Source organism: Aquarana catesbeiana, linkage group LG10 (genome assembly GCF_042186555.1).
Source record: "Aquarana catesbeiana isolate 2022-GZ linkage group LG10, ASM4218655v1, whole genome shotgun sequence".
NCBI classification, from domain to species: Eukaryota; Metazoa; Chordata; class Amphibia; order Anura; family Ranidae; genus Aquarana; species Aquarana catesbeiana.
Genome location: NC_133333.1, coordinates 17,762,447 through 17,785,501, shown reverse-complemented (window position 1 = coordinate 17,785,501; position 23,055 = coordinate 17,762,447). Strand labels below are relative to the sequence as shown.

General features: G+C 43.2%; 2 protein-coding genes and 1 long non-coding RNA gene across 5 annotated transcripts in view; 1 reads left to right on the top strand and 2 right to left on the bottom strand.

Moving 5' to 3' along the window:
* Positions 1 to 9,134, bottom strand: part of LOC141110404 (phospholipase A2 inhibitor and Ly6/PLAUR domain-containing protein-like) — a 19,988-nt gene extending 10,854 nt beyond the window's left edge. Inside the window, exons 1-2 of the mRNA XM_073601740.1 lie at positions 9,011 to 9,134; positions 136 to 258 (exon numbers count right to left, since the gene is read on the bottom strand). Coding sequence (XP_073457841.1) covers positions 136 to 258; positions 9,011 to 9,062 — 175 coding nt within the window. The 5' untranslated portion in view covers positions 9,063 to 9,134. The remainder of the gene's footprint in view (positions 1 to 135; positions 259 to 9,010) is intronic.
* Positions 8,118 to 23,055, top strand: LOC141110406 (uncharacterized). The gene is made up of 3 exons (XR_012236289.1): positions 8,118 to 8,483; positions 16,653 to 16,809; positions 22,769 to 23,055. It is a non-coding gene; the product is annotated as an uncharacterized lncRNA (long non-coding RNA).
* Positions 20,946 to 23,055, bottom strand: part of LOC141110405 (phospholipase A2 inhibitor and Ly6/PLAUR domain-containing protein-like) — a 35,769-nt gene continuing 33,659 nt past the window's right edge. For all 3 annotated transcript variants that reach the window (XR_012236288.1, XR_012236287.1, XM_073601741.1), the window contains one exon: positions 20,946 to 21,238. Coding sequence is in view for 1 of the 3 variants with exons in the window: in XM_073601741.1 (XP_073457842.1) it covers positions 21,045 to 21,238 (194 nt within the window). In the remaining 2 variants the exon portion in view is untranslated. The remainder of the gene's footprint in view (positions 21,239 to 23,055) is intronic.

Below are 23,055 nucleotides of genomic sequence, written 5' to 3'. Positions count from 1 at the left end.
TGACTTGTGTAGCAATTGTATACGCCATATTATTATTAATACTTTTTTTTCAGTATTTTTTTTTTCTTTATATTTCTCTATTTTCTTTTAGAATGAAGTAGAAATTATCATTTAATAACGGTCCAAGAGGCTTACCTATATTTGAAAATCGATATAGAGTTACGCAAACAAGGTTTGAAATGCAGGTTACGGTGTTACCGGTGCAATTGGTTAAATTTGTGTGTCCGGTTGAGCAATTTGTGCAGAGGATGGCGTAACCTGTAACATAAGAAAAATAATAAACAATAAGAAAAGAAATATTGTAACTGACATTCACAGTATTTTTTACTCAATCTATTTTATCTATGTTTTTTTTTTTTTTTTTTTTTTTTTTTAAATTTTAATATAAATAGGATACAGAAAAGATAAAGGAAAATAAAAAGGAGGGAATTATATAAATAAATCATTCAACAGTCATATTTCATATCCCTTAAACATATATATACACATATAGGGCTTCAATTTGTATCTAATAGCCTTTTTTCACAAATCCTACACAAATGCTGATATGTCCTCATTTATTCTCAATCCTATTCAAATAACATTATTAACCGCTTCCCGACCGACCTCACGCGGATATACTGCGGCAGAAGGGCGCATACAGGCAGATTAACGTACCTGTACGTTGCCCTTTAAGAGGCGGTTTGCGGGTGCGCACACCCCCGCCGGGAGCTCAGTGATCACGGGTCCCACGGACCTCGATGTCCGCGGGGATACCCACGATCGTCTCACGGAGAGGAAGAACGAGGAGATGCTAATGTAAACAAGCATCTCCCCGTTCTGCCTAGTGACACTGTCACTGATCTCTGCTCCCTGTGATTGGGAGCGGTGATCAGTGATGTGTCACTCGTAGCCACGCCCCCCCCCCCCACAGTTAGAAACACTCCCTAGGACACACTTAAGCGCCGCCTAGAGGTTAACCCCTTCACTGTCAGTGACATTTTTACAGTAAACAATACAATTTTTATAGCACTGATTGCTGTATTAATGCCAATGGTCCAAAAAATGTGTCAAAATTGTCTGATGTGTCCGCCATAATAAGGCATCTAGATGTGGTGAAGACAACTTGCTGAAGTTCAAACCGAGCATCAGAATGAAGAAGGAAGGGGATTTAGGTGACTCTGAACGTGGCATGGTTGTTGGTGCCAGATGGGCTGGTCTGAGTATTTCAAAAACTGATGATCTACTGGGATTTTCACACACAGCCATCTCTCGGGGATTACAGAGAATGGTGGAAAAAAGAGAAAATATCCAGTGAGCGGCAGTTGTGTGGAGGAAAATGCCTTGTTGATGTCGGAGGTCAGAGGAGAATGGGCAGACTGGTTCCAGATGATAGAAAGGCAACAGTGACTCAAATGACCAAAGGTAAAGGTGTTGGCGCTGTAAACCATCATGAGTAAATAATTAAATACAACATAAAAATTGGTACAAATGAAGCGTGGACTCGTCACTTACGGGTCCTCTATGTGACATCCATCTTACCAGTATATCCAGAACGAGGCGTGGATTGCACGGCGCCACGATTTGATATACCCATCCGCACATGCTGTAGACACCTAGTGCCAGTGGCGGCTGGTGCTCAACACTTTTGAAGAAAAATCATCAATTGCAGCCACTGTCCCAAACGCTGCCACTGTGCCCATCTAATGTTGCCACTGTGCCCATCTAATGCTGCCACTGTGCCATCAAACGCTGCCACTGTGCCCATCAAACGCTGCCACTGTGCCATCAAATGCTGCCACTGTGACCATCAAACGCTGCCACTGTGCCATCAAACGCTGCTACTGTGCATTCAAAGGCTGCCACTGTGCCATCAAATGCTGCCACTGTGCCATCAGTTGCAGCCACTGTGCCCATCAAACGCTGCCATTGTGTCCATCAAACGCTGCCATTGTGCCCACCAAACGTTGCCACTGTGCCATCAAATGCTGCCACTGTGCCCATCAAACGCTGCCACTGTGCCATCAAATGCTGCCACTGTGCCATCAAATGCTGCCACTGTGCCATCAGTTGCAGCCACTGTGCCCATCAAACGCTGCCATTGTGTCCATCAAACGCTGCCATTGTGCCCACCAAACGCTGCCACTGTGCCATCAAATGCTGCCACTGTGCCATCAAATGCTGCCACTGTGCCCATCAAACGCTGCCATTGTGCCCATCAAATGCTGCCATTGTGCCATCAAACGCTGCCACTGTGCCATCAAACGCTGCCACTCAGCATTCAAAGGCTGCCACTGTGCCATCAAACGCTGCCACTGTGCCCATCAAATGCTGCCACTGTGCCCATCAGAAACTGCCACTGTGCCCTCAAACGTTGCTACTATGCCATTAAACGATGCCACTGTGGCCATCAAACGCTGCCCCTGTGCCAATCACTGCCAGTGTGCCCATCAAATGCTGCCAGTGTGCCAAATGCTGCCAGTGTGCCCATCAAACGCTGCCACTGTGCCCATTAAATGCTGCCAGTGTGCCCTTGAATGCCCCCAGTGTGACCCCAGCCCGCTCGCCGTCTGCCCGGCACTCTTGGTGGGGCAGCGGGTGACGGCAACGAGCGGGGTCCTCCATGCGTCTCCTGCTGTCCTCATCTCCTGTCCTCTCCTCCTGATAGGTGTCCAATAGCGGCGCCTGTAGTTTCAGCCAATCAGGTGACAGGTACCAGACCCGAGCACCTGATTGGCGGAGAGGCGGTTCAGTGTTAAGATATAGCCATTAGCTTTTCTAACATAGCTGAGTGAGCTGCGAGCGCCCAGCATGGCGCTTGCAGGTCACCTTTTTTTACGCCTGTTAGAGCCTATGGCCTATGGCTCTAATCAGGTGCTTCAAAAACTGCCGCTGCTTTATATCAGGCGCCCTGCGCCCGAAAAGGGGCCGGGCGCCTGAGTAGGGGGGTGGCAGCGGCGGCCAAAGCTAGATCTAGCTATTGGTGATAGAGGGGTGGCAGGAGAGAGGGGGCGGCGCCCGTGTGCCCGTAATACACGGGCCACCACTGCCTAGTGCTGGGCATAGCACAGTCACAAGTAAGTGCAACTTTTGTTATCTAAATTTTATACCAGTTTAATAAAATATACTACACCATAAGAGCTCTTCTTTGTGTCCTTGCTGGAGTCTGTTCCCTTGTCCTCAGCCCTTCCCGCAGCGGAGAGACATTTGCCTGGGATCCATCTGGTCCATTCAATCTAAGAGCAATTTGACCTACTATAAAAAGTGGTCATCACTTCTGGTGAGTTGCCATCTACGTCATGAGCACTTGTGGGGAAGCTTTTATTTTTGAAAGAACGTCAAACCAGAAGATCTCACATGTTTATGGTGTTGGGATTGGCACTTTGGACTTTATTGTTTGCTTTTGTTTGCACATGGTTCATTTTTACCAGTTTTTATGTTGTATTTAATTATTTACTCATGATGGTTTACAGCGCCAACACCTTTACCTTTGCTTATTCCCTTTTATAGTTTTACGATTTTAGAGGGGCAGCTACATCATAATACCATCACTCTAGGCGCCATAGTCAACCCACATTTTTCTAACTCAAATAACCCCTCGTTACAACCAAGGTAGGCAGAATACCACCTCTGAATACACAACACATCGAACCTTGAAGCAGATGGGCTACAGTAGCAGAAGACCACACCGGGTGTGACTCCTGTCAGCTAAGAACAGAAAACTGAGGCTACAGTTTGCACAGGTTCGCCAAAATTGGGCAATAGCAGATTGGAACAGGATAGTCTCGATTTCAGCTGCGACATTCAGATGGTGGGGTCTGGCTTCAGGCGTTTTGGAGTGGAGATGTGAACCATCTCCTTAGAGAATAATTGTTTTTTTCCCCCTTCAGGCTTCAAGCTACAAAACGCTCCAGGTGTGAATGGGGCCTTAGGGAAGAAACTGCAGCCCCCAGCATGCCCAGCTGAAGAGGAGGGAGAGAGTCAGGAGCCCGGGAGAGCTTTTGGGGAAGTGCACCCAGGACTCCATCAGAGAGAGAGAATCCCACTGCACCACCGGAGGGAAAGCCACACAGCCTAGCACCATCCCTTGTGAAAAAAGACATGAAGTTATTTCCAGAATACAGATCTGGGTGTTACCCAGCAGAGTCACCACAGGCAACAACCCAGAATGAGCTAACTCCTGATCAGAGGAACCATTGTTGCTGTATCTGGTCTGGTAAGAGGGCAGGTCGGCCATTATCTACTGCCATCTATAGGAACTGCCCACCCTGTTATTCTTTGTCCCTAATACTGCTTGCAGGCCCTATTCACAGCTGCAACATGCACCAATGATTAGAGATGAAGATTTAGGACTTTGGTGCTGGTTCACACTGCAACGATGTCCGACATCGGATGTGATTTGTACCACACGGCAGTGCAAATCACATACGATCTCTGTGTGATGCGATTTCAGCCATACAGATAGTGTTCACACCCATGCGATCCGATTTCTGTCCGAGTTTGCAGTTCGCACTGCGATATGCGAACTGATTTGGGGGTGTCATTAACTTTGCCTTGACACTCCCAGCAGTTTGCATAGGTCAATGTGAACTGCCACCGGGAGACATGCGATGCGGGAAGCCGCAGTGGACTTGCAGGGTTCCCACATCGCTGCAGTGTGAACCAGCACTTAGGCTCTGTTCACACTGGTGCGATGCGAGGACCCTGCGAATCCACTTCGGGTTCCCGCATCGCACCTGGCTCACAGGCGGTTCACACTGCCTTATGCGAACCACTGGGAGTGTCAATACAAAGTTAATGACACCCCCCAGGTTCAAGTATTGCCGTGAGAATTGTTAATTCAGACATGAATACAATTCTGGTGCGGACCAAAAAAGGGTCCTGCACGACTGTGGTCCAAATGCGATGCCAATTCAGCCATACAATCTAGCCAGCCATCCTCCCATTCTGGCCTCCAGGATTTCTCCAGAGCCTCTCCCATCCTCTGGAATGCTTTACCCCAATCTGTCCGACTTTCTCCTACTTTGTCCACTTTCAAAAGATACCTGAAAAATCATCTCTTCAGAGAAGCCTATCTGGCCCCCACCTAACAACTGTACATTTACTTTCTCCATCAGCACATCCCTCACTGTTACCTCTTCTATCTCTTGACCGTCCCTCTTAGATTGTAAGCTCTAAGGAGCAGGGCCCTCTGATTCCTATTGTATTAAAGTGTATTGTATTTGTACTGTCTACCCTCAAGTTGTAAAGTGCTGCATAAACTGTTGGTGCTATTTAAATCCTGAATGATAATAATAATAATAATAATAATAATAATAATAATAATAATAATAATAAAAGGAGTTGGATGTCCTTTCATAGTTAGAAATAGAGTTGAATCAGGGGAATGTCATCATAATGGGGGACGTCAACTATCTTGATATTGACAGGGCAGCAAGAACAGCTCACTTCAATAAATGTCCGCCATTTCTTAAATATCCTACAGGATAACTCCCTGTCCCAATTGGAGGATTCCAAGACTGGAAATTATGTATTACTAGATCTATTAATTACAAGTGACTCAGATCTAATCACAGATATGGAAATACGGGACAACTTGGGATCTAGCGATCACAGGATGATCACTTTCAGCATAAATCATAAGGAAAAGGAGGCACAGGGGTAGTACACGGACACTAAATTTCAGGTGAGCCAATTTTTGAAAACTGTGCTCAATAATGCAAGATATTAAATGGGACCAAATCTTAGATACATTAAACACAGAAGAAAAATGAGAGTGCTTTAGGAACATATTAATTAAAGGTATTGCCGAGTGCATTCTAATGGGCAATAAATATAGAAGAACAAAGGTTAAACCAGGGTGGCTTAACTGTAACGTAAAAAGTCTTACTAATGACAAAAAATGGCCTTTAAAAAAATATAAAGGGGAAGGGTCACTGTCAGCATTCCAACACTACAAGGAATGCAACAAGAAGTGCAAGAATGCAATCAGGATGTCTGAGATAGAGCACGAGAGAATATAGCGGAGAAGAGTAAAAAAAAAAATCCCCCAAATTTCTTTAAATATATAAACAGTAAAAAGTGAGATCAAAGCACATTGGCTCCATAAAGGGGGGTGAGGGAAACTTGGTTACAGATGACAAAGAGAAGGCAACTGTAAATGCTTTCTTCTCCTTAGTTTTTACACAGGAAAAGGAAGGGTATGACAACCATGACTGTACTGTTAGTGACACGTCACAGGATGTAACCTTGTGGCTTACAGAAATTGGTGTCCAGAAAAGACTAGAAAAACGTCCTCAAGGAAATTAATCAGATTATAGCCAGACCGCTATTCCCAATCTTTGGCGAAAAAGCCCATGTGGTACCAATATTCAAAAAAGGGTAGAGGTATATTCCTGGAAACTACAAGCCTGTCAGCCTAACATCAGTAGTATGTAACTTATTTGGAGGGATGACAAGGGACTATATCCAAGAATGTTCTGATAAAAACAGTATGATTAGTAGTAATCAGCATGGGTTTACAAAAGGTCATTTTTACCAAATCAACCTGTTAACCTTCTGTGAAGAAGTGAGCTGCCACCTGGGCAAAGGTAGGCTGGTAGATGTGGTGTATCTGGATTTTGCAAAAGCATTTGATATATTTCCTCAGAAACGCTCAATCTATAAACTGAGGTCTGTAGGCATGAATCATATGGTTTGCTCTTTGATAGAAAACTGGCTGCAGGGGCACGTCCAAAGGGTGGTGGTAAATAACGTGTGCTCAGAATGGTCTAGGGTGGTAAGTGGGGTACCCAGGGGCTCTGTCCCGGGACCATTTCAGTTTTATTTATAAATGATATAGAGGATGGGATAAATAGCTCAATCTCCAGTTGTATGCAAAAGTTTAGGAACCCCTGACAATTTCCACGATTGTCATTTATAAATATTTGGTTGTTTGGATCAGCAATTTCATTTTGATCTATCAAATAACTGAAGGACACAGTAATGTTTCAGTAGTGAAATGAGGTTTATTGAGGATTAATATACGAGGATTAACAGAAAATGTGCAATATGCATCAAAACGAAATTAGACAGGTGCATAAATTTGGGCACCCTTGTCATTTTGTTGATTTGAATACCTGTAACTACTTAGCACTGATTAATTGGAACACAAAATTGGTTTGGTGAGCTCATTAAGCCTTGAACTTCATAGATAAGTGCATCCAAGCATGAGAAAAGGTATTTAAGGTGGCCAATTGCAAGTTGTTGTTCTCTTTGACTCTCCTCTGAAGAGTGATGTGACTGCAGAATGAGATACTCACAGGGCCCCAAATAGTGGAAAGAGTTGCAATGGACCGTTAGAAGAGGACACTATTGACCAGGGCCTAATCAAACCCCAAGTCCATAAGGTAGAAGCCATTAGAGACTGGCCTGCTCCAGCCACCATAAAACAAGTGGGAACCTTCCTAAGCATGGTTGGATATTATCAGAGTTTCATCCCAAACTTTGCCACAATGGCAGTACTCTTAACTGACTTCACCAAGGGAAAAAGCTCCTCTGTAGTAATTAAGTGGAATCCCAAAGCTGAAGCAGCTTTCCAAATTCTCAAGGAGGCATTGTGTAAAAAGCCTGTGTTGGTGGCCCCAGACTTTAGGAAGGAGTTTGTGAGACCGATGCCTCGAGTATAGGTCTGAGGGCTGTTTTGTTACAAGTGGTAGGCAAAGACGAACACCCGGTGGTCTATTTGAGTTGGAAGCTGACCCCAGCAGAGGGAAATTATAGTATTGTGCAAAGCGAGCGTGCTTGGCCATTATGTGGGCCTTGGAGGCTCTATGGTACTACTTGCTGGGGCGCCCATTCCGACTCATAACAGACCATGCTCCCTTGAAGTGGATGGCCCAGGCTAAGGATTGTAATGCAAGGGTTACCTGTTGGTTCCTGGCCCTCCAAGATTTTTTGCTTAAACGTGGAGCACAGGGCTGGTTGTAACCACAAAAATGCGGATGCCCTTTTTGGAACCCGCTGTTTAATAGCTGGTGTTCAAACCCATTGGCTCAAACAGAGGGGGGGAGGTATGTGACAAACAGCCCCTGTTGGTTATTGATAGAGTATATCTGCCACATCATGAATCTTGCCAGAATCTTGAAATTCTTAAGGTAAATGGGTGTCAGCGAGAGGTCTGTAGGCAGCAAGCTGTTAAGCACTGGCCACAACTTGCTTCCCACCTGTATTGCCAATTTTGCCTTAACTGGGCTTAATCAGTGTGGTGCTGAGAGAGGAGCAGGCAGGCTGTGAGGGAACGTGCCTGCAGGACTGGAGCAGACCCAGTGAGGTCTCTGTTAGCCAGGAGGCTTATATTCATTTGATGGAATTCGCTTTGGGACTATGTTTTCTACCCCTGCGTGGGAAACTTTTTCTGTTTGCTTTCTGAGAACTCTTCACTTGAAGCTAATCGCCCACAATATTTAAACAACATACACATTCATTCCTCTGCCCTTATATGAAGAAGTTGGAAGAATAAAACCGTAAGTAACCTCTTACCAAAGTTTTATTTATTCTTTGTTGTAATCAAGTACATTGCTAATAATATTTGTAGGATATATCAAAAAGTAATATAGCTTTTTATTGAAAAGTCCAAACAAGTTTCTTTTGGTGACAGTGACCCCCTTTCCTCCAATTTTGTCTCTTGTTGTCATATAGACTGGAAGTAAGAGATCTCAGACAGCAGCAGTAAAAAAAAAAAAATTGCAAGAGTTCTTATTTTTGTCCATTCAAAAAAAAAAAAAAAAAGAATCCATCTGGACTTCAAAATCACGAACCTATCTGTGTTTACAAAATGGAACTGGAAATAAAAAATCTGTTTACTTTTGTAATGCGTTTTAAATTTAAGATTAAATTCTATTTGCTTTCAAATTGAGTAGTTGAGTTAAAAGGAAAAATATGATTAAAGAAAGCATTTTTTAAATAAAATAATATATGAACGATGTCTAAAATGATCGAGGAAATAAACTGATGAAATGTATAAATATGAATTAATTGAAAACAGACTCACCTGGTGTCACCAGACCTGAAATTAGGCACACGACTGCGAGGAATGAATTCATGGCGAAAGATAATAGGCAAAAATCAACCAGATACGGGCTGGTTTATACAAAGGTGGTAAATGATTAACTTCTAATAAAACATGTAAGGCGTATTATGTTTAAACAGCACATTTTGAGGTTGGGCGTGTCCCTGGAACGAGCTTTTAGTTTATATTTGTTCCTATATTTCAGTCTAGTACAATTGGTTATAAAACAAGTGTGTGTGAAACAATTGGCCATAAAACATGATTAAAGAAAAAAGTGTTATTGTAACTTTTTTCAAGTGAAATTTAGAACTTTTTTTTTTTTTTAATTTTAACCCAAATAATTTATTTCAATTTTCAGTAGATTCTGACAATTTTATTTATCTCTCCGGACTCTATTGGTGAGATCTCAGATCTGAACCCCTGCTGTCCCCCTAAGGCTGGGTTCACATATGTGCATATTGATTTCGGACTTCCCCGCATCCAATTAGCATAACATGCGAGTGTGCCCCGCTCACAATGGAGCCGGTTCACATATGTCCGGGGTGGCCACGGTCCACAAAATGGTCCTGTGCATCTTTTGGGTCAGGTTTAGGTGCAAATTCAGAAAAAAAAATCTAAACTTAGAGGAAAAATTCTAAAGCAATAAAGTGGACCTTGCACACCCACTATTTTTAAAATGTGGATTTACTTCTTCAAAGGTTTATTTAACATGTCAAACAGTGGCGGCTGGCGGTTGCGGTTGCCTGTGACCCTGCCACCTCCCCTGTTGGGTCGGTCGGGTCACAGGCAAGACACCCCCCCCCCCGGCGGGTCAGTCGGTCGGTCACCAGTCCCGCACTTACCCCATCTAGGTCACGGGCAGCACTTCTTCCAGGCGGCGACTTCACCCCATGTCTCCTCCTCCTGGTGCTTCACGGTGGGTTCCCTTGCAACTCCTCCTCGGCGGCCAACTGGATCGCTTTTCCTCTCGGCCAATCAGGTGATGGGTCTCAGGACCCACTTCCTGATAGGCCGGGAGGAGAATCAGGAAGACTCCTGTCTAGTCTGCCACAGTGTCCTGCAGGGAGCTGGGCAGGCTAGCTTTGGGCCGGCAGCACATGGTCACCACGGTGCGGACCCCAAACCAGCCCCTTGTAAATGATGAGGGTGGTATGGGTGCACTGTTCCGTAGTCTGTGGACGCTTTAACTTTTGCGCAACCCAATCAATATTATTGGGATTTTTTTTTTACCAAATATATGTAGCAGAATACATATTGGCCTGATAAAGAAATATATGCTATATTTATTTATTTTAATTGGATATGTATTAAAGCAGAAAGTGAAAAACGTTCTTTTTTCAAAATTGTCGCTCATTTTTTGTTTATAGCGCAAAAAATAAAAAACGCAGAGGTGATCAAATACCACCAAAAGAAAGCTTTATTTTGGGTACAGTGTAGCGTGGTGGCACAATTGTCAGTTAAAGTAACGCAGTGTGGTATCGCAAGAAATGGCCTGGTCAGGAAGGGGGTAAATCTCCTGGAGCACAAGTGGTTAAATGTGACATTGTGTGTTTACAAACAGCAGTCAGAAATCTGTCATTTAGCGGCAGTAGTTCATAACCAAGTTTCACCCATACCCAATATCTACTGTAGCTCCCATAGAACGTCACGATCTTACAAGTCAAAAGCTTATAGTATTTTAAGGATTGATATCAGTTGAGACTTTTAAAGTTGCCCTTACATACTATTAGATAGTATTGATAGTTAACGTACTATATGTGGTATTTTAATTGATAACATCAGGTAATAACCTTTTATGACATCAGCCTTTAACCATAAGATTTTACCCCCCCCTTCATGACCAGGCCATTTTTTGCTATTCCGTACTGTGCTAATTTAAAGCGGAAGTAAACCCATCCATGAAACAGTTACCTTTCCGGCACGTGCCAGAAATGTAACACTTCCATTGGTTGTGCTCTCAACCAAACTGTCAAACCATCCAATGGCTGGTGTCATGACTGATCACATGTGCACATGTGCAGCAGCATGGCAGTTGTAGATTAAACTGAGGCCAAGATGGCGGCTTCCTTGGCTGAAAACAATAGGAGGGTTTACTTCCACTGTAACTGGCAAACACACATAGTTTGTAGATGCTATACCTTTCATGCAAACCAATCAATATACACTTATTGGGATTTTTTTTCTTACCAAAGACCTGTAGCAGAATACATATTGGCAAAAAAATTATGAAGAAATTGGATTTTTTTTCTTTTTTATTCGATATGTTTAATAGCAGAAAGTAGAACATTTTTTTTGTTTGTTTTTTTTTTTCAAAATTTTGGATCTTTTTTCGTTTATATCGCGAAACATAAAAAAACCCAGTGGTGATACTTTACCACCAAAAGAAAGCTCTATTTGTGTGAAACAAAACGATATCACTGGAGCACTAGGCTGTGGAGGGAACGGGAGCAGCCGTCTCAGGCTCTCAGCAGCTCGCCCAGGCATGTGGGCGGATCCCGACTTTATGGGCGCGATCTTACCCGAGCCTGGACCGGCTCTGTGACATCAGCGGACTTCAGCCCGCTGTCTGCTGAAAACGGGTCACAGGAGTGCAGAATGATCTGTGCTCCTGTGATCCACAGAAGTACAGCCAAATGAGCTTTGGCTGTACTTCTCCTTTAACAGATGCAGAATTAAGTGGTCAGGGTCAGGTTTCATTCAGACTCAGTGAGGTTTTAGAGGAGCGAAAACAGGATGTAATGATGCAAGCTGTAATTAACCCCTTCACGCTGACCGTACGCAAATATGTGGCCTCGGCTTAAAGGGGTTGTACCGGGGTGATGTCGGAGTTGGCTTCGATCAGGTCTCGGATCTAGTAACCCTGTCATGACATCACTTCTGGTTTCCAGAAGACTTAAAGGCACCAAAATTTGAAAGAATGACAGCATTCAAAACAGCCAAACTTGGCGTTTTGAATGCATTTAAGTTCAAAGGAGAGATTTAGGGTCTTATAGACCCCAGATCCCTCCATAAAGAGTACCTGTCACTGCCTTTTACTGTCACAAGGGATGTTTACATTCCTTCTGACAGCTATAAAAGTAAAAAAAAAAAAAAAAAAAAATTAAAGGGACAGTGTAAAAAAATAAACACATTTTAAGAAAATGTAAAGTTCCCCATCCCTCCAGAAGCAAACGCATACGTAAGCCGCGCCCGCAAATGTAAACAGTGTTCAGCAAGAGCAGATAAAGTAAGAGTGGCCTGTTACATATCTCCCAACTGTCCCTGATTTCGAGGGACTGTCCCTGATTGGCAACAATGTCCCCCTGTCCCTCATTTTGGTCTGATCTATATAGATGTATATAAAATGCATTTTTTATCTATCAAAAAGTGTTTTCCAGCGCTAAACCTGATTTCTAAATTGCTGCATTTGTAAATTCCAAAAGCCAATATAAAGAAATAGTAATGGTAAAAAAAAAAAGCACTTGTGGGTTTAACCAATCTTGTTTTTTTGTACAATTCTCCTTTAAGGGGGCGTGGCAGGGGGTGTGTCCTATGCCTGCATACTTTTGCTGATAGGTGTCCCTCATTCTCATCTCAAAAAGTTGGGAGGTGTGGTGTTATGCCACTGCCAATGAAAAATAACAGATATATTTTGGGGGTACGCCCACTCATGGCTGAGGATAGGCCTCCTGAAACAAAAATTAAAGAAACATTTAAGACATTTTTATCTGAACTCTAAGGTTATATAAACTACAGGTCAGATGTTATGATTTACAGTTCACTTTAAGTATGTGAATGCATTTGTTCAAGGTCCATCTCCAGTTTTCCCATCCATCTCTGCCTCCATCACCTCCTCCATTCTCTCCCACACCCGTCCTCGGTGGTGGGTGGTCAGAGCCATTCTTTGCAGTGTTGTGCTATGAGCCCACAGACGTGTCCATTACTAACAGAAAGTGCTCGAGGTTATTGAAGCCGTATTAGTGCAATTGTGACAGAGAAAATTGAGTACTGTCCGTGATACTTTTTTTTATTTGCACTAACAGATCATTTTGGACGAGCTTTCGGGGTGTGTCCCTTTCTTCAAGGTCCAAGCAGTAACAATGGCCTAAATTTCAATATTCTTTTATAGTTCATTTATAGTTTCCTCACCCATTATACTAAAGTTTTATGACCCCCCTCTGTGACTATAATCCCCCCCCCCCCTCCAGTCTATAGCTTTCCCTCTGTCTTCTCTCACTTGCTGATAGCTTTATTACCATTGCCATACTATTGATTTGTATGTGATTGTTTTTCTTTTTCCTTTCCCTCAGATTTTTATTTTTTTAACATTTTATCTTCTGCTAAAACTTTACTGCTTGGACCTTGAAGAAGGGGACGCACCCCGAAAGCTCGTCCATGAACAATGATCTGTTAGTGCAAATAAAATAAGGGACAGTACTCAATTTTCTCTAACAGGAAGTGGAAGTGGATGATGGCGGCTGTTATTCAACTCAGAAGAAGAGCTCCACCTAGTGGACTTTTTGCATGGGACAGAGCTGAGTATTACCAGGTGCATTTTATTTTATCAAGTGCTGGCCAATTAATTAGAAAAACTAAACGTGTAATTGTGCTTCTAAATGCAGCTAAAAAAAACCCAAAAAACTGAATCAGTCTTTATATTCGCTTCCAAAATCTATTACACAGGAGCAGTGCCAGGACAAGGTTTTCTGGTACTCAAGTTGAAAATTCCAAACTACACCCCCCCCCCCCCCCGTCCCTGTCCCCAGCTGAGACTGATATAAAAGACCATGAGATGCAGAAGTAGGTGGGTACAGATACAAGAAAATGTTCTTTTAGACCCCTTTCACACTGGAGCATTTTGCAGGCGCTATAGCGTTAAAAATAGCGCCTGCAAACCGCCCTAAAACAGCTGCTCCATTCACTCCAATGTGAAAGCCTGAGGGCTTTTACACTGGAGCGGTGCGCTGGCAGGGCGTCAGACAAAGTCCTGCCAGCAGCTTCTTTGGAGCGGTGAACTCACTGCTCCTCCACCGTTGCTCCCCATTGAAATCAATGGGGCAGTGCTGCAATACTGCCAGCAAAACGCTGCTCCGGTGGCGTCTTGCGGGCGGATTTAACCCCTTTTCGGCCGCTAGCCGGGGAGGTTTTAACCCCCGAACAGCGCTGCTAAAGTGATGGTAAAGCGGCGCTAAAAATAGCGCCTCCCGAGCGCCGGCAGTGTGAAAGGGGTCTTTAGGTTTCAGTTCTTATCTCCCTTTTGTTTTTGTTTCTTTTGTGATGTATATTCTTTTGGGTTACTTTGAATGCTTGTTATCAATTATGTAATATTTTGTAGCAAGAAAAAAAAAAAACAGCGGGAATCACTTATAAGGCTATGTTTCCACTAGTGCGACTTTTTATTTGACTTGGGACTGAAAAAGTCGCATGACAAGTCATACCCCATGATTTCCAATGAGTACCGTTCATATCTGTGCGACTTCAAGTCGCAGCGACTTCAAAGTAGTTCCTGCACTACTTTTGGTCCCACTTTGATGCGACTTGAGGTCCATAGACACAGGCATAGCTTAAAGTCGCGGCAAAAAATCGCAGGAAAATTGCGCAACTTTGGGGACGCAATAGTGGAAACATTAGCCTTAAAGAGCAGGTTAGGGATACAGCTGTCAGTGCTGTAACACAATGTTGCCATTCACAGGTTACCTCCGAGGGTGCGGCACTTTCTTTCATGGTGCAACAGACTGGGGGTGAATATGAGAGGGTATAGACCTTCGGTGGTAACAAAACCTAGAAGCAAGATATACACTATATTACCAAAAGTATTGGGACGCCTGCCTTTACACGCACATGAACTTTAATGGCATCCCAGTCTTAGTCCGTAGTGTTCAATATTGAGTTGGCCCACCCTTTGCAGCTATAACAGCTTCAACTCTTCTGGGAAGGCTGTCCACAAGGTTTAGGAGTGTGTCTATGGGAATGTTTGACCATTTTTCCAGAAGTGCATTTGTGAGGTCAGGCACTGATGTTGAACAAGAAGGCTTGGCTCGCAGTCCCCGCTCTAATTCATCCCAAAGGTGTTCTATCGGGTTGGGGTCAGGACTCTGTGCAGGCCAGTCACTTTCCTTCACCCCAAACAGTGGCGCAGAGACAGACAGGCTCTGAAGAGAGACAGTCTCTCAGCAGCTGATTTCTTCCCCTTCCCTCTCCTCTTCACAAACGAGAGAGCGGGGCGGATCAGGACTGCCGCCTGCTCTATTCCTGTGCTGGTTCTGGCCATGGCCAATCAGGGACTACAGCAGCAGGAGTAAAGGAGTCTGGGACATGTAGTCTCGAAGACAAGCGGCCCCTTTGTTAATCCCCGGGGGGGGGGTAGACTACAATCCCCAGCAGGGGGGAGGGGGACAAGAGGAGGAAGGACACCAGGAGGCTGCCTAGGAGAGGGGGAACTACCACTAGGCAAGGGAGAAGAACGGACGCAGAAGAAGGGTGTTGCTCTTCAGGGTCGGTGTGACTACTCCGCCAACAGCTCCATGCTCGGTCGCAGACATCTTGCCAGCTCATCACTAGGCGCATCTGTACAGACGTTGCCAGGTGTTCCGATCGCCAGTCGGGCAACCTGCAATAGTCTGTTCCAGGACATCTCCACTTTAGGCCTTCTCTCACAGGCTTGGTGAGTGGGCACTTGCCCATCCTCTCATAATAAATTGTACCTTTTAACTAAACTAGAGGGAGACCTTGTGCTACGCTTACTCTTTGCTGAGCAGCATCAGGATTCCTCCTGTTTGCCAGAACTCCGCAAGCATAATTTGCATCGCTCTGACGGCCAGGACACCTTAAACTTACTTTGTTCCACCCTGCTTGTCAGAACACCTAAAGTGCACCACCAAAGAGCTAGCTGAAGATACTGAACATGTTCACTGTGCGGACACGTCTCTTCTTCATTTAGCAGGAACTTGGTGTCACACTTATACCCACAAAGAGGAACTGTAACGTCTATCCTAAAGTTGATATTGTTTGCATGTGGTACCAGGCTTATACAGTTAGGTCATTTCAGGATTTCAGGGAGACAGACTGGCCTGCAACAAGTCACCTTTGTTCTCCCTTTTTGCCTGAGCACATAGGTCACACGCATCCAAGTACAAACTACAAGTGCAAAGTGCACTTGAAATTGCACTTGGAAATACAGTTGTTGTAAATCTGAGGGGTAGATCTGAAATGAGGGGAAGCTCTGCTGATTTTATTATCCAATCATGTGCAAGCTAAAATGCTTTTTTCATTTTCCTTGCATGTCCCCCTCGGATCTACAGTGACTGCACTTCCAAGTGCGCTTTCAGTGCAATTTCAAGCGTACTTTGCACCTGTACTTTGCACTTGTAGTGCAAAGTGGATTTGCCTTTTGTAAATAACCCCCATAGTGTCCTTTTGCTTTCCCGCTGCATGCTTCATTTTAAAGTCCCAACCTTTCTCTTTTTGCTATATACATATGAAGGAGATGTTTAGTCCGTCCAGGATTGGGTGGGCAATCTCGACTATATCCTGTTTGTATACTCTATATAATGACATGCTATACCCGGAAATTAAGAGAGCATTGTATCAACGTGGGTCATCACACATCACTGCGATTTTTTTTTTTTTTTTTTTCCCCATCTAGGTTTCCCACATGGAGGTCCGCACTCACTGCACCCACCAGCTATGGTTTTGCCTATGGCGGTTGTTCTCACTCCCGCAGATCACCCTGGCGTCTGACGGCGTTGCTTTGCAGCTTTCTGCGATTCTGGATGCTGTTTTACTGGATCGTTGATGCAAACGTGAGTTTGGACGCACAACTTTTAATTCTATACAACTAAACTATTCTTATAAAAAACCTTTTTTCATTTCCTGCTTATTTATTGAATATAAAAAAAATTTTAATTTTTTTTTTTTTTAAATATAATTTTTAGAATCATTACATGACGTATGCTCCTGATGAGTGGTTGTTATACCGCGAAACGTGTAGAGCTTTGAATATTATCAATCTTCCTTTATCATGGAATACAAAGATTTCAATAATTCCACTTACCTCTATAAGTATCTGTTATGGCATTAAGTCTCTTTTATTATTTTAATTTTTTGTCTTTATTTTTTATGGCTCTTTTTGGGTCCAATTATAGTAACAAATGTACACATGTATATTGATTGTTATCTTTGCTCTCTGTGTGACAATGGATCATGACTTATTGTGTAATTTATGTGTAATTTATGTATAATTAATCCATGGTTTATTATATAGAGGCTTGATGCCCACAGCATTTTAGATGTTGGATGCCCAAAATGTTTTTTACATACCATGGATTATACCAAATAAATGAATTTTGGTCACTTGACCTGCTTTTGTGCTGCTGTGTGCTCATTTAAAGTTCCACTTCTTCTCTTTTTTTTCTTTTTTAAACCAATGACAGGGATGGAGGATGGAGCATCCCTTTGGTGCCAGCCTCATTTAAAGTCCCAAATTTACTTTTCCTTTTTTTTTTTGAATGTTGGTCGTTGTTTGACTCATTTTGCATCGCTCCCCGCACAGGTTTTGGGCGTGGTGAATGAAAATCCACGGGGGGGGAGTCAGGTCAGTGTTGGGTAATCATAAATGTGTTAAAGTAGTTGTAAACCCTTACAGACCACTTTTACCTACAGGTAAGCCTAGATTAAGGCTTACCTGTAGGTGCAAGAAATATCTCCCAAACCTACACGGTTTAGGAGATATTTGCAAAATACTGGCACCGATCGTGCCGTTAGTGACGGCTCCCGTGCGCATGCGCGGGAGTGACGTCATCGCGGCTCCGGCCAATCACAGTGCCGGAGCCGCGATACCCGGAAGAAAGATGGATGCTTTGTGGAAGAGGGGACAGCGGTGACATCGGAGGCTCCTGTGTCAGGTAAGTGACACATCATGGGCTACTATGCGATGCATAGTAGACCATTATGCTTTACCTTTGCAGGGAAATAAAGAGGAAGTAAAACCCATCAGGGTTTACTTCCTTTTTAACCACTTCCCACCCGGCCAATAGCAGATTGACGGCCGGGTGGTGGTTCAGTTATCCTGACTGGGCGTCATATGACATATTTTTTTTGGTAAAAAAAAAAAAAATCGCAATAAGCGTATATTGATTGGTTTGTGCAAAAGTTATTGCATCTACAAAATAGGAAATAGATTTATGGCATTTTTATTATTATTTTTTCTACTAGTAATGGCGGCGATCTGCGATTTTTAGAAGTATTGCGACATTGTGGCGGACACGTCAAACACTTTTGACACATTTTTGGGTCCATTGACATTTATAGAGCGATCGGTGCTATAAAAATGAACTGATTACTGTATAAATGACACTGGCAGGGAAGGGGTTAACACTAGGGGGCGATCAAGGGGTTAAGTGTGTTCCCTGACTGTGTTCTAACTGTGAGGGGGGGGAGGGGACTAACTAGGAGAGATGACAGATCGTTGTTTCTACTTTGTAGAGACACATGATCTGTCTCTTCTCCTCTGACGGCACAGGGATTTGTGTGTGTAAACTCGTGCACACGATCGCGCCCGCCGGCCACACGCATCGGGCCCCCCGCTGTGCAGCGGCCGCACGCTCGTGCCCCTGGCAGCGCTCGCGCGCTCTCTGGTGGCTCTCCTGGGCAAAGATAGATATATATATATATATATATATATATATATAATTTCACCCAGGAGAGCCATTCTGCCGCAGTTTATCTGCGTGAGTCGGTCGGGAACCGGTTAAATAAGCCAGCAATGGAATATAATTTGCCTTCAATTTTAAACACCTTTTTCGCTTTGTTAATGTCAGTGCTGCTGTGGCACTTTCTATACATCACAGAGATGTGCCCTTTCACTAGAAGGATTAAGGCACCCCCAGGCATTTAACTACTTGCTGACCGCCCTATAGCAGTTTTACTGCTACAGTATATGTGATCCCACACTTCCGCCTGCAGGGGGCGTGTGCGCACAGCCAGTGTGCAGCTTCTGCTGTCAATATTCACAACAAAAGCTGATCTGCAGGTGCCAGGCACTCGATGTCCTCCGGCACCTGCCGATCATCGGTAAACTTCACAGAATGGGTATCTGCAAGGTTTACATGTAAGGCAGATCGCTGTTCTGGCAGGTGGGAAGGGAAAAAAATACATCTAGGCAGACATTTAACCCTATGATCACCCTAGATGTTTAACCCCTTCCTAGCCAGTGTCATTAGTACAGTTACAGTGCATATTTTTAGCACTGATCAATGTATTAGTGTCACTGGTCCCCAAAAAGTGTTAAAAGTGTCAGTTAGTGTTTGATTATCCAATATCGCAGCCCCACTATAAGTTGCTGATCGCCACCATTATTACTATTATTATTGGGATTTTTTTTTTTTACCAAAAACATGTAGCAGAATGCATATTGGCCTAAATTTCTGAAGACATTTTTTTTATTGCATATGTTTTATAGCAGAAAGTAAAAAATAGTGTTTCTTTTTTTTCAAAATTGTCTTTTTTTTTTGTTTATAGCGCAAAAAAAATTAAAACCGCAGAGGTGATCAAATGCCACTAAAAGAAATCTCTATTTGTGGGAAAAAAAAGTATATAAATTATATTTGAGTACAGCTTCACACGACCGCGCAATTGTCAGTTAAAGTAACGCAGTGCACAAAAAGTGGCCAGGTCATGAAGGGGTTAAAAGGAACTGAGCATTTTTTACTAGGCATGTGCAATTCGTTTAGTTCCGAATTAGTTTTATTCAACGAATTTCGATAAATTCGTTAATTCGGAAATATCCGAATTAGCGAAAACCCGTTTAACAAATTTTTCCGAATATTCGTAAATTCGAAAAATTTGTAAATTCATACATTCGCAATTTACGAATGTACACTCGTACATTCGTAAATTAGTGAATTCGTAAATTTGTAAATTCGGAAATCTGAAATAATAATAACTTAACTACTATTACTAGTAACTATTAACATTTATAGTTATTGTAGTTTCCTTTCAAATTTGGCTGTTAGTGAACGTAACACACATACAAATTTATCCGAAGGTTACGAATGATCCGAAATAACGAATGCCGTATCCAAACGAATGGAACGTAATGAATTAATAATAATAAATAACAATAATAATAAACTTTGTATTATTATTATTTATTATTAATTTGTTCCATTTGTTTAGATGCAGCATTCATTATTTAGGATAATTCGTAACTTCGGATAAATTCGTATTTGTTACGTTCACTGACAGCCAAATTTGAAAGGAAACTACAATACCTATAATTTAGTAGTTAGTTACTATTTCAGATTTTTGAATTTTCGGGTTTTTGGATTTTCAAATTTCGAATTTACATATGTACGAATTTATGAATTTACGAATGAACGAATTTACGAATAGCGATCATAACGAATGACCTGAAAAACGAAAAAAAAAAAAAAAACTAATGAAACGAAAACCAAAATGAAGGAATTTTTTGGCTGTGCACATGTCTATTTTTTACTGTTTCACTTTAAGCATTTAAAAAACAAATACTACTCCTGGCTGAATTTTTTTTTTTTTTTTGCACATGTTCCCCAGGGCAGCGCCCACACCCTCATGTTATTTCTTGACACCCTCTAGCCAATTAGCCCAGAAACTGGATATTTTTAATTTGACAGGTTAAGCTCCCATTGATTTCAAGGGGGTTCAGTTTTTTGGCACCTGAAGTTCACCGGAAAACGCTCAAACCAAACCCAGGGAAGTTTGGCTTATGGCTAGTTATAGGTAGGGCTACTCAATAGCATCACCAAGGCAAGTAGACTGGGAAGGGCTGACTTAAATTTTGTTGTCAGAAAAGTACCAAGTTTAACAAGATGGCTTCATCTCAGGCGCCCAAAAAAATGTATGAAGTCTTATCAATTTAATGTTCAACCGGTTCACAAAAATACACAGAGAGACACATGAATAGTATTCCACTTATACTTTTTATTACTGTATTTTGGGGCTCCCCCTCCAAACTTAATATTTGAGCAGACAAATATCTGACATCAAAAAAGGGAGGAACCTAAAAGACATTCAATATCAGTGAGGCGGTGGGCAATATCAGCAGCGTTAAGGCAGAATATAATGCTGTGCTGGCATCACATATAGCTTCCACTTTAACGTTATTATGCTTAGATTTCATAGTCCATGTTCCCAGGTCACAGAAACCTTTAGAGACACAACCACGGACAATATCTGTGGTACCGTATGGTTCAACTGAAATATAAAGGAAAAAAAAATTAATCCAAAGCAGAAAAAAAAAAATCGGGAGGTACATAACGAGTCTCTACGTAATAAAAATAAAAATAATCATCACCAAAAGAGGCAGGGATGGGAGAGAGGTAGTGGATATATTAAAAAAAAAAAAAAAAGGGGACACAAACAGAGAGGAGAAGGAGAAAGAGTGGATGGGTGAAGAAGAGACAGAGATGGGGTGAGGAAGGGTTAGGGAGAAGGAGAAAGGGGAGAAAAAAGTAGAAGGGGAGAAGGAAAGGGAAAGAGGAGAGGGGGCCATTGGGTAGAGAGAAAGATAGAAGGGGGAAGGGGAGAAAAAGAAAGGGAGACACAGATATAGGATGTGAGGACCTGATTCACCTGATGGTGGCACTGTGATTTCCAAAGTGGGAGGTTGCAGTTCCGGAGTCACCAATGGGTGTCTCCCAGCAGCCAGCAGTATAGTGGGGCAAACGGTTTAGGCCAAGCAAATGTTCGGCCGGTTCGATGAACACCCAAATTTTCAGGGCGCTTGGCAGGATGTTCACCCGCCGAGCACCCCACAATGCGCTGTGTGCTGCACAGTAAATTCTAAGCCCTGATTGGGCAAAGCTTTGCCCAATCAGTGAATAGCTGGTTGTTAAGGAGCAGGCCAGGAGGCCATCCGCCATGTCCTTAACGAATGAGTCATCAGCTGTCAACGGGCTTCCCTGCTAACAGCTAAATGGAAAAAAAACGTAAGAAAAAAATGGCATGGGGGTCCCCCCCAATCCATACCATGTGGTATAGATTTTAAGGGGGACCCCACGCCAAAATTTACAAAAAAAATGGCGAGGGGCTCCCCCAAAATCCATACCAGACCCTTATCCGAGCATGCAGCCTGGCAGACCAGGAAAAGGGGGTGGGAAAGCAAGTGCCCCCTCTCCTGAACCATACCAGGCCACATGCCCTCAGCATGGAGTGGGGGTACTTTGGGGCAGCTTGTCCCCATATTGATGAGGACAAGGACCTCTTCCCCACAACCCTGGCTGGTGGTTGTGGGGGTCCGTGGGCAGGGGGCTTATCGTAATTTGGAAGCCCCAGACCCTGGCCCTCACCTATGTGACATCACCAACCCAGCATGCACTGGTCAGTGATGTCACAAGGGGGCAGGGCCACCAGATGACATCACCAGGTGGCCCCACCCCTTACCTATTTAAGAACTGTCAAATGGCAAAGCAGGCTTTTATTTTCTTTTTTCGGGTTGCGGAGTCTGTGTCGTGATTGACGTTCGATCTACATCGGGGGGGCATTGTTTGTTTTTTGTTTTTGTTTTTTTTAATAAAGGACTTATTTTTGACATTTTGTCCTATTTTCTTTTTTCCTCTCTCGCTTTCTCTATATCCCTTGATCTCCCTTTCTCCCCTTCTCTTTACCCCCCATTCTCTTTAACCCCCTCTTTCTCTTTCTTTTTGTCTCCCATTCTATTTCTCTCCTCCCCTCCCCCTCTCTTTCTCTCTGCCACTTGATTCCCTCCCCTCTCTCTCTCAATAGGAAGCGGCTTCCCATGGGGGCACTGGACAGAGGGGAGGGGCCAGGAGTGTCGGTGGGGGACCCGAGAAGAATAGGTAAGCATAGACATGTTTTGTTATTTTATTTTAATTTTTACTTTTTTGTACTTTTACAATCCCCTTAAGGAGAAATGGGGGTATAAAGAGGAAGGAAGAATGAGAGAAAGTGGAGGGAGTCAAGGGGCAGAGAATAAGAGAGATGGGGAGGGGAGGAGAGAAATAGAATGGGAGACAAACAGAAACAGGAAGAAGAGGTTGAGGAGAGAGAGT